The sequence below is a fragment of the Lissotriton helveticus genome, chromosome 12 (assembly GCF_964261635.1).
Source record: "Lissotriton helveticus chromosome 12, aLisHel1.1, whole genome shotgun sequence".
NCBI classification, from domain to species: Eukaryota; Metazoa; Chordata; class Amphibia; order Caudata; family Salamandridae; genus Lissotriton; species Lissotriton helveticus.
The window spans coordinates 631,693,468-631,710,770 of record NC_136073.1 but is presented as its reverse complement, the minus strand read 5'-3'; the positions used below and the strand labels follow the sequence as shown (position 1 = coordinate 631,710,770).

General features: G+C 45.7%; 1 protein-coding gene across 6 annotated transcripts in view; it reads left to right on the top strand.

Moving 5' to 3' along the window:
- The window catches only part of CADM3 (cell adhesion molecule 3), an 811,765-nt gene that overhangs the window by 667,859 nt on the left and 126,603 nt on the right, over positions 1–17,303 (top strand). For 2 of the 6 annotated variants that reach the window (XM_078670695.1, XM_078670699.1), the window contains exon 8: positions 16,056–16,079. The exons of 2 other annotated variants lie outside the window; for them this stretch is intronic. In XM_078670695.1, coding sequence (XP_078526821.1) covers positions 16,056–16,079 — 24 coding nt within the window. Of the gene's footprint in view, positions 1–16,052; positions 16,080–17,303 lie in introns of all 6 variants that reach the window. 2 more of the 6 variants (XM_078670694.1, XM_078670698.1) reach the window with 1 other exon arrangement.

Here is a 17,303-nt window from a genome sequence, read left to right as displayed (position 1 = left end):
AAAGAACACAGACTTAGTTGCTCCACCATTTAGAGAAATAATGTGGCACTAGAGTCTAGAGTGCTGGCCTCTGGGAACAACTAGACCTCAGGGAGCTTGCGGAACATAGGGCTAGGAGTCAGGTGCTGGCTACACAGCGTCAACTGTACGACATTGGGGACAATTCAAACAAACTACTCGCCTGGCTTGAAAAAAGGGACAGACACCAGTCATGGGTCTTAGAAATTATGCATGAGAAGGGCAAGCTCCAAACAACCAGCTCATCCATAGCGGTTACATTTGCCATGCACTGTGAGGGTCTCTACTGGTCCAACATGTCTAGAACTGCTGCGGACTGTACCGACTCTGAGAGACTTGACATTAGACACGCTCACAGATGAGAGGGAGGCATTGGAAGCCGATTTGACCGTGGAGGAACTTGCTGCGACGTTGCAAGAGTTTTAGTCGATGAAGGCAGCGGGGCCAAATGGTCTGACTGTAGAGCGATATAAGGGATGGTGAACAAGGTGACCTCCCACATACTGGCCATGTTTCAAGGGGCACGAGAAGGATGGCTGCCGGCAGACCAGCAGACAGCCATCATAGTAGTATAACACAAGAAGGGCAAGCCGGCGACACTGTGGCTCATATAGGCCAATATCCATGCTCAATGTGGAGGCTAAAGTATTAGCTAAAATATTGGTGATCAGGCTGTACTCATTCATTGCATCAATTACACATCCTGAGCATTCTGGTTCCATGCCACATTGAAGCACACACCTTAATATATGATGTCTCTTTAGAATGCTAGACCTACAAAATCCGAAATCTCGGATAAGGAACCTAGCAGAAAATGGTTTTCGCTCAGTCAGAGTTGGAAAATCGGATACGAAAGGAAAAATGTCCTTTCTTGAGTCCCCTCACTCACCAGAGTTTCCCCACAGTGACATGCTTCATCATAGGGGCCATCTCAACCCACTGCGGGTTGAGGCGTGCTACGACTTACGAAGTTATGTAGGAGCACTGTATAGTGAGGAACTATGTGTAGTGCAGTGGTGTTTATGGAGTGGAGTGAGTTAAAAATATCTAACTAGTGGGCGAAATAAATTTATTCTGGCTCCTAGTAGATATATTACAAGCATTTGCAATGCAATAGGTCTCGCATTTGTGAGATTAAGCTATTGGCAGTGTAAATGACAATGCCTTTTATTTATCTCTTTTGCTAATTAAATGCCAGACATATTCAAAGAAGCAGTTGCCACAGTCCCGGGCTGCTCTGAAAGTGAAAGCATGCATGGCGCGCTGTATGTTGCAGGAAAGCATGTCGTGCCTGCAGTAGGAGAAACTCATTAAAGAAAATAGTGCTTACAAGTCTGTAAAAGATATATTGTGCAACAACCGAAGTAAAAGGGCCAGTCCTCATGGGACGTTACAAATGAAGACAAGGCGGTACTAAGGAGGGACTAACAAGCCTATTAATGAATCAGAAGACTGCATTTACGAAGGACAATGACACAAGCCAATGACAATATGGGCGGAGAGTGGACGGGGCTTCTAGTCCATACTCAGATACAGCATGCTGCAGCGCATGCGCTGCCTAGGCCGGATCTAAAAAGCAAATCGCAGGAGCACCTCACTATCGCCACAGCAGCCTTTAATCCTCATGCTTTTTCCAAGAAACAGACAAACACACAGGACTGCATACAAACAAGCCTCGTCCAATGGCGCCTACGGATGGGTGTCATTTGCATGGGTGAAGCACTGCAGGCAGACAACAGGATCAGTATAGCTGCGCAGTGGGCAGAGAGATTAAAGGGCATCGTGCCAGTGAGAAGCCCTGGGAAACCCCACAGATAAAGGGGTGGGGTCATCAGATGAAAGACCTCAAAGACAAGGAATTGAAGGATTCAACAAAATCCGGTATCATACATGCAGATCTGACCTCTGCCAAGCGAACCAATAAAACTGAAGGGTAAAATGCTGCAAGACAGACTGTTTAAGAAATACGCTGGCCCATCACTTTAAAGATTTTGTGAGGTCCAATTATACAGTGTCTTCAGGGGTAAAAGGCCTGGGGCGCTGAAATGCAGTTTGATGTCTCTTAATGACTTTGGGAATCTGATACTGCTGGGTATGTTGCCCACCAGGGATACACTGTTGAACGCATACACAAATTTACCCAGGATATACACAGGAACCACACAAGAATATTCTCCTTACGTAAATGGAACAGAAATAAAGACTTTGAGGGCAGAAAGTCCAACCACATTTAACTTCCTGCGGGGTCTCCAGCTTTTTCCTTCTCTCAGTTCGCCTGCTCATCACAGAATTATTTAAAGGGATCTCGTTGTGTATTTTGCAGCGTGTGTACTGGGAGGTTCGGCACATTTAATGTCGTTTCGAGCTGTTGCTGCAGTATTTAAGCGGCATAGGATTGAAAGTCAATTTACGATTACTTGCAGAGAGGTACACATTCCTATTCAAACCTTTTTGGATTTAACGTCAAGATGACGGTGTCTGGGGCAGTACATTCCTTATAGTGTCGAAAGTAATGCTGACGAGGCCCTGCACCAGTCCAGTTTTATAAATGACTCGAAAATAACCTGGGTCACTAGAATTATGAGGTAGGGGAGGACTAAATTATGTGTCACAAAAGAACATTATGCAGCATAGTGTGCCAATTTTTTTGTGGCACTATTATGTCACTATTTTTTTTGACACTTTAACCCGCCATTAGCAACTGCAAGTTGACCTGCCCCAACACGACAAGGGGCTGGCCATTGCGTGACACTTTTGTTATTAACGTCTAAACTATTTGAGATGCAAACTTATTTTCTGTTAAAAGCTGCAAATTATGCAGAAGATGGTGAATTATATGGCAAATGCGACAAATTCCTAGATATGTGTAGCCGTGGCTACACAATTGCATAATTCCTTTGACCCTGAATATAGCGCCCCAGACTTGGACATTTTAGAAAGTGCGCTTCAATTTTCTAGAATGGGCTACGGGGTACATCTGAAATTATGTGACTAGCGATTTCATTCCACAGGTGATATGTTTGGGACAGTCAGTCAAATGTCAGGGTGAGGTAATGGCCCGTTCAAAAATCTCAGGATTGCCTTCCATAGACGATTTCTGGAGAACAGCACATTCTGAGAGTATAAAGGCGCAGGCTCAACAAGTAATGGCTGGATAGAACGTAATGAGTCGAGTATGTTGGGGACAATCAAAATGCAATAATAATAACAATGATACAGGAGCCTTGGACAGCAGTGCACCCACTGCCACCTGAGCGCGCCGCCATCTTCAAAGGAGGAGCAGGCAGCATCTGCGTGAACACTGCTCTCAGACACGCAGAGCTATAAACACAAGCAGACTAGGCACAGTACAAACAAGCGGTCTCCGTGGAGCCGACGGGGGGGAGGAGGACAGTGCGAGCTGTGTAACTCCAGCCTCCAGGGACAGGAGATGTGCACGCGAACGGAGTGCACATCTCCTGTCCCCTCGTGCCATCTCCTGTCTCCCTTCCAGCACCAAAGCGGCAAGAATAGAGTCTTGCTAGCGAAGCAGCGCATGCGCTGCGTTCCCTAGCGAGACCTAAAAAACGGGGTGGGTCTCTAGGGTGCCTAGCTTTAATGAGTCAGGGATCCCTAGTGGACGTCCACATGTTTCGAGCTTCCCCAATGCTCTTCTTCAGGATAAACACAGGGTCCAGCCCTGTGTGTACCACTCCTAAAGTGAGGTAGAGTTCATTCAATTGCGCTTCAACTAATAAGCATGCGTTGTTAATACATACAATTTAATAATAATCACGTAGTCTTAGTTAAAAAGCAACACTGTGCTTCATGGTCTTTGAGGGGCTGAGGGTTCATTCTCGAACGTGGTGAGAAACTCCTCTCAGGCGAATTCACCTATTCGTGTCCCTCAAGATCGCATATATGTTTGCCGTTTTGTCACAGCTGGACTTTGGCCCAAGATTCCGTGGTTGGGTTGGACTCCTTTACCAGGCACTGCTAGCCAGGGTACGGGTTAATGGAGTGGTCTCCAGAGTTAATGCCCTGCTAAAGGCACGAGGCAGGGTTGCCCTCTTGCCCCCATGATATTTGCTTTGGCCCTTGAACCGCTTATGGTATGTGTACCCCAAGATCTGTTGATAAGGGGGTATGAAGTGTTGCAGGAAGTGGGAAGAACGTATCTTCTTTTACGCTGATGATATCCTTCTTTACTTGTCCAGTCCGACCCTCTCCATCGGCAGGATTTTACATATATTCGATCATTTTGGCAGCTACTCAGGAGATTGCATCAACTGGGCAAAGTCACTTGTTTTCCACCTAGAGGGTGAGGACATTCTGCTTCCTCAGTCTTGCGTGTCTCCTCTGGTTAAAAGGAGTTTCCTATATCTGGGGATACACATAACCCGAGACCCTCAGGAATTTAGGGGCAAAAATCTCCTCCCACAGCTGGAAATATTGAGAGGGGCTACTGTACATTGGAGAATTTTTCCATTATCCCTAATGGGTAGGGTTACATTATACAAAATGATGCCACTCTCACGCCTGATATAAGTCCTTCAAAACACTCCCTAAAAGTTCCCACATGAATTCTTCTGTAACATGGAGAATGAAATATGTTCCCTGCTTTGGCATTGCGCTGTGTAAATTTCAAAGGTCAATGACTGCATTTTTGCGGACCGAGGAGAACCCGCATATAGAATTGGCAGAGCATTAATGGATCGCAGAGCACCTTAGACAATCCTTTATCAGAGGAACAAAGAGCGAAGGCTACCACCACACACCCAGACAGTAGTTAGAGCCTGGAGGAAGGCAACAAGGTACTTGGGCTAGAGTGGTAACCTCACCAACAGGACGCCACTCTGGGACAGTGAACTACTTAAGGAAGTGGGAGACCTGAAAGGCTTTTTGGGGTGGAAGCTTATAGGAATACAACATCTAGAAAATGTCTGGCGGGACAAGGCTGTTATATCTTGTGTATTTATCTATGTATCTTTCTTATTGCTTTGGCCCTTGCTGTTCAGCCAATGTGAATGTGTTGTGCAGAATGTTGGTGTGGTGGTGATACAATGGAATATTTGGGTGCCTGTGAGGTTAGGTGTGTCAGTTGGAATGTGGGCTGAGCAGCAGGGAAGCTGCTCCTGGAGGGACTGTACGATGGACTAAACCAAGAGCCTACTATGAATATTCTAATCTGCAACTAAGATGAATAAATCATCTATAAACTACACCTCGGCTACCAGACTTTGATTATAACACACGATTACTTATCATTTGAAACCCTGAGCCAAGAATTTGAGGTGAGGGAATGTTGTGTAGTTCCTAATAATACATAGCATCAGCGCGTTTAGGCAACATAAACGAAGGTATTGGTGTCCAGACTGATTCCAGACACCCACAAATGATATGTTAGCCATTAGACCAGCGAGCTCACAGTGCCACTATACTCCTCCTAACCTTACCAAGGAGCGAATAGTTTCTGGCAACTATCGAACATGACAACCCTTGATCCTCAAAGGATCGTGAAAGCAGTACAGTACTTTTCGTTCAGTCACTCGTGCTCACTTCTCAGAGAGATGTACAGAATAAACAAAGGGGCTTATTGAACCAGCGTCATTCTATTATAAAATGTGTGCTGTGACAACCATTAGACAGAAACAGATAAATACTATTGCAAGCACTGACAGAGTAAATAAAAGGTAGAATTCTACCATGGTGCTAAAACAGTGAATATAAGCAGGCACATAGATACACAGTAATAATCAAGCATACTCCTAAGATGTGAACCCTAGCTAAGTGGACCTAACATGTATGTAGCTGTGAAGCGAAGAACTCCCCCTACAAAAGGGTCAACCCCATTACCTGATGGGAAAGAACGAAGGACCCCGGTTTGGTCTCCCCTCAAGGGATGTCAGACCACTGTGTGCTGGAGGTTCTGCGTGAAGGGACTCCAGTGTCTCGTGTCAGCATGGATGCTTCTCCTCTGGTTTTCCTAGCAAAGATGTGGTGCTTATATACCCAAAAGGTACCCTCAGGGGGTCTACCTAGATGTGTAAGGGTACTGTGGGCCTGTTGTTCAAGGATGACGACAGCAGTGACTTATTATGCAGAAGATGGTAATCCTGCTGTGTTCTAGCAGAAATCCTCCTGCATAATAAATGAGGCTAGTTTTCAAAGAAAACCACATCACATTTATTAGGCACATAACTAGGTAAAAGGTCAGCACCAGAGCCGTTATGTAGAGCAAGGTAGGACAAATGTAGGTAAAAGGTCCGGCAGCTACCTATGCCTATATTGGGGTACATTGGGGCTCATAACAGAAAGTAGAAAGATATAAGTATCTATGGTTGAGACATGCCCTACGGCGAAACTTACTAGAACGGGAACAGCTGCCAGAGGCATCGTCTTCTTACAGAACCCATTCCTGACAACGCCTCTCCATCATTTACCAGAAATTGGTTAACAACTCCCTTGACCTGCTGGTGGCACTAAGGGAAACTTGGCAGGGGGACCTTGGTGACTTAGAGGATGATGATTGGATGAAAGGGATCCAGAGACCACATGAGATAGCAATTTGAGTTAAGATTTATTTGGCCCAACTTAGAATTCTAGATAGATCCTACTCCTCAAGAACACGATTTGCCAAAATAGGGAGGACACCCTCATCGACATGTCTTAAGGGATGTGGACGGGAGGGTACGTTCTTTAATACGCTGTGGAGCTGCCCGGTAATACAGAAATTCTGGAGAGGGGTTGCTGGAGTCATGCCCCATGTGACGTCGCTCGAGAGCCCCTTAGATACAAAGGGCCTCCAATTGGCGCTGTTGAGGCATGAGTCTTATCCCAAATACCAGAAAATCTGACTACACTGGTGGCCAGTCGAACTATTGCGATGGAGTGGGAAAGTGATAATCCGTCAGGGCTCACGGAATGGAAGTCTGACCTAAATTGGTGCCAGAAAGCGGAAAAGGTATTCCATCTGATTAGGGGATGCCCTAAGAAGTGGGAAAAGGTATGGGGAGCTTGGCTGCGATATAGAGGGTACTGATGGGTGGGAAACTTGCTTTAAGGGTTTGATGATTACTTGTGCTTGAAGGGAGATTAACAACTGCCATTAGAGTAATGGGCCGTAAAAGCGCCTTTTTGAATTACAACCAGTCATGCTTTTGAATGTTGCTTGTTCTTAATCTGTCATGTATGTTATGTCTTGATTGTAAGTACTGTATGATGAGCATGGTTTAAATAAAATGATGTTTAAATTCTCTGTAACACCTTAATCCTGTAAATGGATGAGAATGGCTGGCCATACATGGGCTGTGAAGGCCCTTTATTTACCTTTTTGAATGCCAATTATTATTGTTTAGTCCATGCCCCATTCATATAGCTGTGCCATAAAAACCAGTAATACATTTTACTATTGTTTCTGGTTGTCCTACTTTTTTGTGGCAGACCGTGCATGCCCTATAACAGCAATGCAAAGCAACACATCCTGCAATGGTTTATGGTAGTACAAATGTTTTGGTTTCATACAGTGCATAGAGCTGAACATTTGCAGACAAATGCCAAGTTTTTTTCCAAATGGTTTTTAACCCATTCTGCAAACTCCAAGAGGAATGGTTAGTGTCTGCCCTCTGGAGTAAGCCAGCAGGTTGAGCATGTTCAGGTCTTGAGGTAAGTAAATGGTACTCTGAAGAGTAGGACATAAGACAGAGTACATTTTCTGCTGGCATATTGGAATTCCCTCCTGATTTTTTTTAAATTGACGGACCTTCAGTGTAACAACGGAGGAGACTACTCTGTCTCCACAATGGTAACATTCCGACAGCACTACGGAATAAGGGCCGTCACTGGTTTACCTGTAATGTCCGCCCACCTAAATGATGTCGGAAATGCATGTCAGTTTTCAATACCCGTGACTGCCAGGAAAACCTTGGCGGTGAGGGGCAGTGAAAACTGAAAAATGCCCCCCACTTACCATGGGAGATATCTCCCATGGCAAGGGAGGCTGTGTTTATTTCTTTCAAAAACAACATTCTGCTTTGTGGTTTTTGAGAATAATAAAAATTAACTTTGTCATCAGGCTCTGTCATGTTTGACAAAGTCATACAGCAAAGTTACAATGTATTGATCCAAAATGGTGGTCCTTCCTAAATTCCTTTATCTCTTCTTAAACATCCCCATCACTTCTCATTTTTTTCGCAAAAAGCGCTCTCTAGTCATCTCGCTCGTTTGGGTGGGTAAACGACCTAGAGTGGCTTACGAACATGTCTGCAGCTGGGATGGGCGCGCCTGACTTCAGGATCTGTGCCCTGTGTGCCCAGGCGAGTTTCCTGCACTTTTGGATTCACCCTACCCCCTATCAGCCCCACGTCGCAGTTGAGACCGATGTGGCTTCTCCTTGGCCCCTGTCCACTGCTCTGTTCGCACCCGCGGTGCACCCTCGGGCGGAGGTTGACACGGTTGAGGTGCTACAAGGGGCCTGGTCTGGCCTGCATCAGCTTTCTGGCTTTCCTCTGCTTTCTGCCAACTCCATGCCAATTGTAAATCACCCAGATTTCCCCTCACTTCAGTTTTCCAGCATGTCCCGACACGCAACGCGACTGGGTTTGAGGACGGTGGCGAATCTATACCCAGAGAACTCCTTTTACTCTCTCCCAGACTCCTCGGCGTTGCAGGACACGATTTTATTCTATCAGCTGCGTGCCACTTGCCGGAAGCTGCACCCCACATTCCCTCAGACCCCGCCCACCATTCCGGCTCTGGACTTCATATATACTTCCCCATCGCTGCACAAGTTAATCACCAAACTGTATGCTCTTTCTCTGGTGTCTGCCCCCATTTCCTTGGCTCGTGCGCGGGAGGCATGGAGTGTGGACTTCGGTATTGATATTTCGGAGGCTGACTGGCTTTATTGCTGCAATCAAACGAAAAAGCTATCACCGAATTACCGGCTCCGCCTAATCCACTTGCACAGGTTGTACCGCACCCCAGTGCAACTCCACCTGCTCGGGCTAATCCCTGGGGATAATTGTGTGCATTGTGCTGCTCCTGCCGCGGACTTTGCCCATTTTGCGTGGCTTTGCCCTAAGGTCTCTGAGTTTTGGCGGGCGGTGTGTTCCACCATTTCTGACATCATCGGCGCTGCAGTGCGCCCCGACCCACCCCTGTGCCTTCTTGTTCTTGTCTGTTTAAATGATCGGGAACATGTCACCTCGGTAGTCGGAGCTCCTCTAACGCCGGAGGGACGCGGCTACGGTAAGGTGATGCAGCATCTCGAAGGGTAGCTTCCTGTAACTCACGTCTTGCACCTCGGTGGGCGGCGTACTTAATTTACTGACGCGAGGGATGGTTTGCGTGGGCTGCCCCCGGTTGTCTGGCACATCGCGTGGTTGTTATGTGTATCACACGCATAGATCATATGACAGAGAATCTGATGATGTGAGAGTTTTGAGGGTGGCGTGTTACGCACACCTCGTTTAACTTTACACTTGGACACCATAAGAAAGGGACCCTTAACTTGAAAAAGAATTGCGGAGTGAGTCTACGTTGTTATGATAAGACCACTGTATTCACCTGCTTTCTTACAAAGCGAATACCAGTGAATGTGTAATTGGATTTTAACGCATTGACATGTGAAATCTTGTCTGTTTTTGTTCCCTTACATACATGTGTAGAACCCCGACAGTGCAGTGGGTGTTCGCAGGGCAACGTGATCGAGTGACACGGTGACCCGGATTCGAGGTGTGCTGGTATGTTGGCACAAGGCCACCTCGAGGTAATTGTCTTTCTAGTGACGAATGTGTAAATATATGCAACACATCATGATCGTGGCTGTCCTGCACAGCATCTGCCGCTTTGTTTGTTTTTACAGTTTGTCTGTTCACCATTTTTTACCACTACAGGTGTCGTACTGAATGACACCAGGAAATGAACGAAAGGATACACCCCTACAAGCCCTGATGAAGTTGCGCCATTTAATAGCAACGAAACATGTTGGCAATTGAAAAGGAGGTTGATTACATCATAAACCAATTTTAGTTTGACAGGCTCACAGCCCAGAATAAAGGTCAGAGTGGCACAGTGAGCTTCTCAATTTTATTGTTGAGAATCACGTTTTTGTTTTCTCACGAGGGGTGTGGCTGTAGATTTGTGCACAAATGGGAATTATGATTTTTGTTCCTGTGGAGTGAATTGATGTGTTTACCACACGCTCTGTTTCTTTCCTTTCTTCTTCATTTCCTGAGCGAGAGAGAGTTACCCATGATAAGTGGGTAAGCTGGTAAATCATCAGCCAGCAACCCCTTGTGGCGGTTCTTCCGTGAGGCACTCTCTCTCGTTCCTCACATTTTCTTATGTGTATGGAATGTGGGGTCTGATGGTGGTAACTTGGTGACAGTATATGTTTTATAGAAATTGGACATAGTGACATTTCTGAACTAATATAATGGTTTAGAAATGGGAAACATGAAAAGTTGATGTTCCCAGCTAGTCATTGCCAGAGTTGTGATGTCCAGCGGGAGGATACTTTTGTGGTATAGATAGGCTTTGAGTGGGGGGCAGTCTCCTCCTGTTTTTTCCCCCCTGTGCTCCTTGTGAAGTGTGGGCGGTGTGTTCCACCATTTCTGACATCATCGGCGCTGCAGTGCGCCCCGACTCACCCCTGTGCCTTCTTGTTTTTTTTGTTAAATTTTGGTCTGATGCTTCTCGACGTCTGATCTCGATGCTGCTGGTCCTTGCTAGACGCTGGGTGGCCATGTGTTTGGGTCAGCGGCCTGCTCCTATAGTCGAGAGTTGGTTGGAGGATGCCTCTCGGTGCCAGACTCTCCTATCAGAGTGTTGGGACTTAATGCCTGCCAGATCTAGACCTGTTGACATTTGGGGCCCCCTGGTCCCCTATCTCCTCTCCCGATTCTGCCCCGGCGGCGCTGCCTCTCCCGCGCTCCCCACCGGCCCTGGGTCCACGGCGGCCACCGGCGCTGGTCAGTGACTGCCCTCTCCCCTTCCATTAGCACCCCCGCTTTTTTGTTTTTTTCTTTCTTTTAGAATCCTCACGGATGTTGCTTACTCATGTGTGCTCTCCTTGGGGGGATGTGTCCTTGATACAGTGGAGCTGTGATCTCAACATTCCTGGCCTACTAAGTGCTGTCAATGTAATCTGCCTGTTACTAAATGACTGACTTGAATTGTATTTTGCTGATGTAAGCTGCGGAATTGCTTGGTGTATTGTGACTGCCATGATTATTTTCCTCGATAAAGGTTTTTGAAAACTAAAAAAAAAAAGTTACAATGTATTGATAGGAACTGCTTGCGGCGATTCCTATCAATGTAGTAACTATCCACCAGTCTAACTGAAATGTATACATTTGGTCGCTGGGACCTCTGCCAGGGTGACGGAGCAATTTACTTTGTTGTCTTGGCGGATGACAGCTCCAACCTTCAAAATATAAATCAGGCCCTAATTCAGCTTATGTGAGAAGGACTACACTCCAAAGTTTGTCCAGTTTATGGAACGAGTGCCAGGCACCATTCCAGGACGGAGGGGCAGAACAAGCTGAACCAGGGAGAGATGCAGGCATAGGAGGAAGCCAGCTGCCGACTGGAGGATGATGCCAACTGCTGACCAAGGGTACACACCAACTGCTGGCTGGATGGGGATGCCAGAAGAAGGCCACCTGGAAAGTGAGGTGAACAGCTTACTGAAAGAGGCGAAAGTAGTAAAGCAGAAACACCACACAATCCTTGGGTAGACCAAATGGCGATTAGACTCAGACACCAGCCTGATCTAATCAGCATCACAAAGTCGTCTTGACTCTAAGGCCCGAGGGAAGGGTTGATGCCTGTGTCGAAGGCCCAGAGGGGCTTGCATTGACCCAGAGTTTAGGGCACTAAAGTAATGAGGGTCACAAGTGCAAGGGGCACTAAATATTTCTAAACAGGGGCACTGGAGGGGTGCAGAGTCACAGATCATGAGGTGAAATGAGACTGCACATCAGGAAGACATTAAGGTGAGAGGATAGGCGGTATACTGACTAACCAAAGAGTTAAGTGAAAAGCCATAGCACGGAGCCTCCAGCGACCAATGAACTCTAATCTGATTACAAACATAAAGGTTATCGGGGACACAAGGTCCGAAGGGGGAATCGGCCTTTACAACGAAGCCGTTTCCACGAAATCTTTAACCACGCATGCAGTACAACGCATGCGTGGTTACCACTAAAGCCTTTACCACGCATACCTTTACTACGAGTTTTGTAGTAAAGGTATATGTGGTAAAGGTAAAAAGTAAAAAAAAGGGGGGCTTGGGGGGGTCTCACCCCCAAATAAAAAAACTCACCAGAAGTCACGTCGGGATCTGCACATAATCAGCGTCGTTTAAGAGAAATCGGAAAAAAAAATCTGTTTTCTCTTAACGACGTATGACGTCACCACGCAAGTAGTCGAGGTAAAGGTTATGCGTGGTAAACAAATTCCGTTGTAACGCATGCGTGGTAAAGGCATGCGTTGCAACGGAATTCGTTGTAACGTCATACATTCGTCCGAAGGTTCCTGACCACCACATGGACACCACTGGCGTTAAGATAGTTATCCATTGAAATCTATGTTCATCCATCTTGTACATGCACAAGAGGGAAGTATTGAATCCAATTACCTGCTGCCTGCATCTCTTTTGGGCAACAGTTATTGATTGGCATTTGTGCTACAGATAACAGAGAAACACGACACATTTTGAAGCATAAAAATAGACAAAGAAGTAAAGTAGAACGCAATACCAGTGGCAGCTGCTCCCGGGAATCAGCAGTAGGGTGGGGAGGGGGAAGAGAGGGGGGAGGGTTAAAAAATGAAAATAAAAAATCACTTACCTACCGGCCAGGCATCTCCTCCATCCTCTTCCTGGCTTCTTCTGTGGAAAGAAGAAGCACCCCGGGTCCCAGGCACCCCATAACCGATCACAACAATGCAGCATTGTGATTGGTCCAAGCACCGTGGTCCGGCCTATGCCAGGGAATAGGAGCCGAGGCATGTTCTCTACGCAGGCTGTAATGTGCGCATGACCGGAGAGGGCCGGGGAAACATTCATGCGCACTTACATAGTGCCCACCACTTCTCCCCCTGCTCTGAGAGCAGAGCAGATATGCCCTGCCCCACCAAGATGCCTCAGCAGGAACGGAAAACATTTTATATTTTTCCTTTTTTTCCACTGCTAAAGGCAGTTGGGTGATGCTCCACCGCCTTAACGGAGGAGCCGCCATTACTAAATACAAAGCATTGTTGACAACCACAATTTTCTTTCTTACACTACAACAAAGCTGAGGGAGTCAAACATGCACACGATGGATTGCATCTTTAATAAAGAAATGAAGGGAGGCATAGAGGTGAGCATAATGCGTTGGGATTACAGGTGGTATGTGAGGCTGCAGTGGTGCTTATAACAGAAATATTAAATTAAAGTTAGGAGGCAACATCCATTGCAAGAGGGAAGAATGTGAGATTCACATAGAAGTTGGTGGTAATGGAGGATTGAAAGTCATTGAGGATTGAGTGTGAAAGAGATCTGGTCTTGGAAGTAGGAGGATTTGGCTGTTCAAACAGCATGATGTCCTTCAATGTGCTCGAGGCACATTTTTAGACTACATCCAAAGTAGTGTCCTCTTATAGCTTTTCATTTGGTAGGTAGTGGCATTAATCACTGGCTGAGGGTAAGGTGCTGTTGACGTGAAAGTACAGGGATTGTAAAGCAAGACAAAAGCAGATCGTGGCGTTATTAAATTGGTTACATGAGGTCAGGGTTAGCTATTAGTACTCAAGGTCCTTGTAAATTTGGTCCTGAATGCAGGGATAATCATGTTTTTATGTAGTTGTTTTGGTTGTGATAGCTGGAGAGGGAGGTACAGAAACCACTGTGTGTAATTTTCGACCAGTTTTACAACGAATTTGTCATATGGTGATGCATCAGGCCAGGTGTCAGAAACTACTGATGTGGGAGGTTTTCCATGGCATCTCCCTCAACAACATTAAACAACCTTAAGAGTAATCTTGAGACGAACAGGTATCATCCAGCACAGTGTTCATTTGACCCTAAGGTGTGGGGAAGGATCAGTGAGCAATGATGCTGGCCAAGAGGCGAGTATCCATAGATGGCAAATCGGCCCTCCCACCGACAGGCACCGAGTGGAGCTCTGGCCTTTACAAAATGGGAATGGCAGCCGAAGAAGTCTGAAGACACAATGAGCGTCGATCATGGTGGACTGGGCATCCGACTAATTGTAAGCTATACTCACCCCCTGAACATACCGTTTATGTTGTATACGACAGTGCTTTATTTCAGTGCAGAGGTGCAAAACATGTACTGGATACTTCACTGTGCATTGAGTTTGAATTTAAAAATGAAACAAATGTGTGAGGTATTATTTTGTACCTAACTAAACAGAATCAGTAATTCCAAACTAATTAAAGGGAAAGAGAAAAAGCATGGCAGTAAAATTTGTGCAGACATGCATCATAATATGTATTTGTATTTGTTTCACCGAAGACTACAGACCCATGATATCGTCTTAAATTAAGAAATAAATTGAGCATTAATGGGTGTTAGCACCTCAAAAGCACTTATGAATCAAGAGGGTTGCAAGAATGTGAAACAAAATGAAAAGACAATTTGGTAAGGGCAGCATTCTAACATTCTAAGCATGGCGTTTTTTTCAGCTCTGAGCAGTCAACTATTGAGTAGACTACCTTTTCTGAAACTTAGATCCAAATATGATGCATCCATTAAATATTGATATTCTATGACATTTGTTTCATTAAAAGTACCGCTCTGAAAAGTTTTACTCTGTTTCGGAAATGTCCAAAACCTACCATGTGCCCACACCTAGTTCATTCAGATAACTTTAACATTATGCTTTTTTGGAAAATAAATGTTTCTATTTCGTTTTTATGAATGGGGATGCAGTTTGTGCGGGCCTATTTTCGCTTGCGTTATCACGTTAAAGCCAGACCTATTGGCTTTACCAATGCCTGTTTTCTTCATGTTTTTTTCCTCTCTGTCCTGGTTCTCGCCGTATCAGTGTGCCTTCTAGCTATGTTTCTTATACTGTTCCTTTCCTCTAGCTTCTTTCACCCTTCCCAATTATCATCTATTAAGCTCGACATTATTTCCTTTCTCTTGTGTCTCTTCCCATTTCTTCCATTTCCCATGCTTCTTTGTCTGTTTCTTTTTGTAACCACTTGTTTTCTGTTACTCTCCTATTGCTCACTTGCTGTTTCTCTTCAGTTTCTTGTGTTTATCTTTACGCTCACCTTACCATAATGTCTAATTGCCTTTCTCTTATCTCACTGCCCACTTATGTTGCTTCTCTTACTGCACTGTATTCTGGCTCTGTTTCTATCGCTATATCCCCCCCCCATTAAATGCAGTTCTCCTCCTGTATTATTACGAATCTGTTCCTTGTGCTTTCTAATTTTTCACTCTATATGTACTTTGTATTTTTTATATTTTTCTTCACCACTCTGCACCTGACCTCAGCTAAGGTTTTTAAGAAGATATCAGTACTTCTATTGGCCTCCCTCTTCTCACTTTTCAACATGAAGTACAAGCTTGAATTTGCTTTAGCTGTCGCATCAACCCTGGCTATCAAAAATTGAGATCATGACTGATGCTTGCTCACAAGACATTTGTAATAATCAAATATTTTCAGAAACAGTCAGACCTACATGTGAAGGAGAGTCCAGGGAAAGGCTTGAGCAGTGCCCTCAACTGTCCCCTATGGATGGTGAAGTGTGGCTATCCTTCTTCCGCGTAACCTGTAGATGGAAATATCTCTACCCTGCCCCCGAAACTCCACAGGCGAGCTGTGTGCACCTTTCAGTAGAGAGCAAATGCCTTGAACATTCCCTACTGGCAACAGTGCCTTTGCTTTTATATCCATGTTCATATGATCACCATGTTTCATTTTCCTTCCCATGCTGTCCTGCTTCGTGCCGTCTGTCTACCCACCCGTCCACTGTCTCCATCTACCTTGTCCCACCGTGTGATGCCAACTGTGCTCATCTACTCCACCAATCAGCAGTTTTGCCTCCGCCGCCTCAACCAGGTATTTGTTTCCGCATTTAGCATCCTTCACCAAATGTTCCAACTGCCTTCACTGCATGTTCATATTTTGTCTGCAGTTTAGACTTTATTGGGGCAGTGTTTTGATATGGGTCTTTAATCAAAGCAATGCCAAGACAAACATCTTGCATCACAGATTGTGGGGTATGAATACAAGAAAGGAGGTAGGGGATTAAGAGTAACTCTGGGCAAAGCACTACGCTACACTCGCGTAGTTTCCACTACTTTGCACTACACGAATTGCACGTAGCACAGTGCAAACACGCGTAGCGTAGCGCAGCAGTCGTTTTTTGCTTGCTTGCAGTCCTCAACGTCAAGTTGGCAACCGCAAGCAAGCAAAATGACATCCCGGCGAGACTTTTTCCTCGTTCGCGATCAGCAACATCAAGTTGCCAATCGCGAGCGTGGAAAAGAAACCTCCCGACGAGATTCTCAACGCGGGGAGTCCAGGTTTCTCATTGCGAGTGGTCACGTATACTCACGACGGCTCGCGATGAGAAACTACCAGTCCATGTTGAGAAGGCTGCAGCTCGAGTAAAAATCTACTCGAGCAGCAGAAACTACAGCTCGCACTGTGCAGTATGCCGTTTTCAATGATTGCACAGTGCCGGATGCTTGTCCACACTGTGCAATCATTGAAAACTGCATCTTGCACAGTGCGAACAGGGTACTACACAGTTCGCGTAGTGCTACGCGTAGCTCGAGAAGTGCACTTCGCGTTGCTACGCGTAGCGATACTTCGCGAAATACGCCCAGGATTAATTAAGAGTGGTCTTCTTGAATTCTTGAAAGAAAGGTTGAGAAATCGATGTAACGAGCTTCCAGCGTGAGAGATGGGGAACCATTCATGATAACACGCTGCCTGTTGGGACGAGAATTACTTCTACATGGTAAATACGTATATATACCTACCCTGAGTACCAGTTGCTTGTGAAACTAGTATCCAGCCTTTGTTTTGTTTTTGCTCTGGCGCCACACTAATCTAGTATGTGCATAGTGGCCTTAGCCTTTCCCTGGAAATTTGAGGTTTTAAACCTGTTCTGTGACCCGGAGGAGAGCGCAATGCGTTTCCTCACAGCGGGTATTGGACTAAAGTCCCTTTCCTGGAGCATCCACATAAAGAGGTGGTGGGAGCATTCCATGTTTTGTTACTGTTTAGCGTCACCATATATTTTTCTCTGTGTGAGAAAGAGAGGGGTCTACTGAC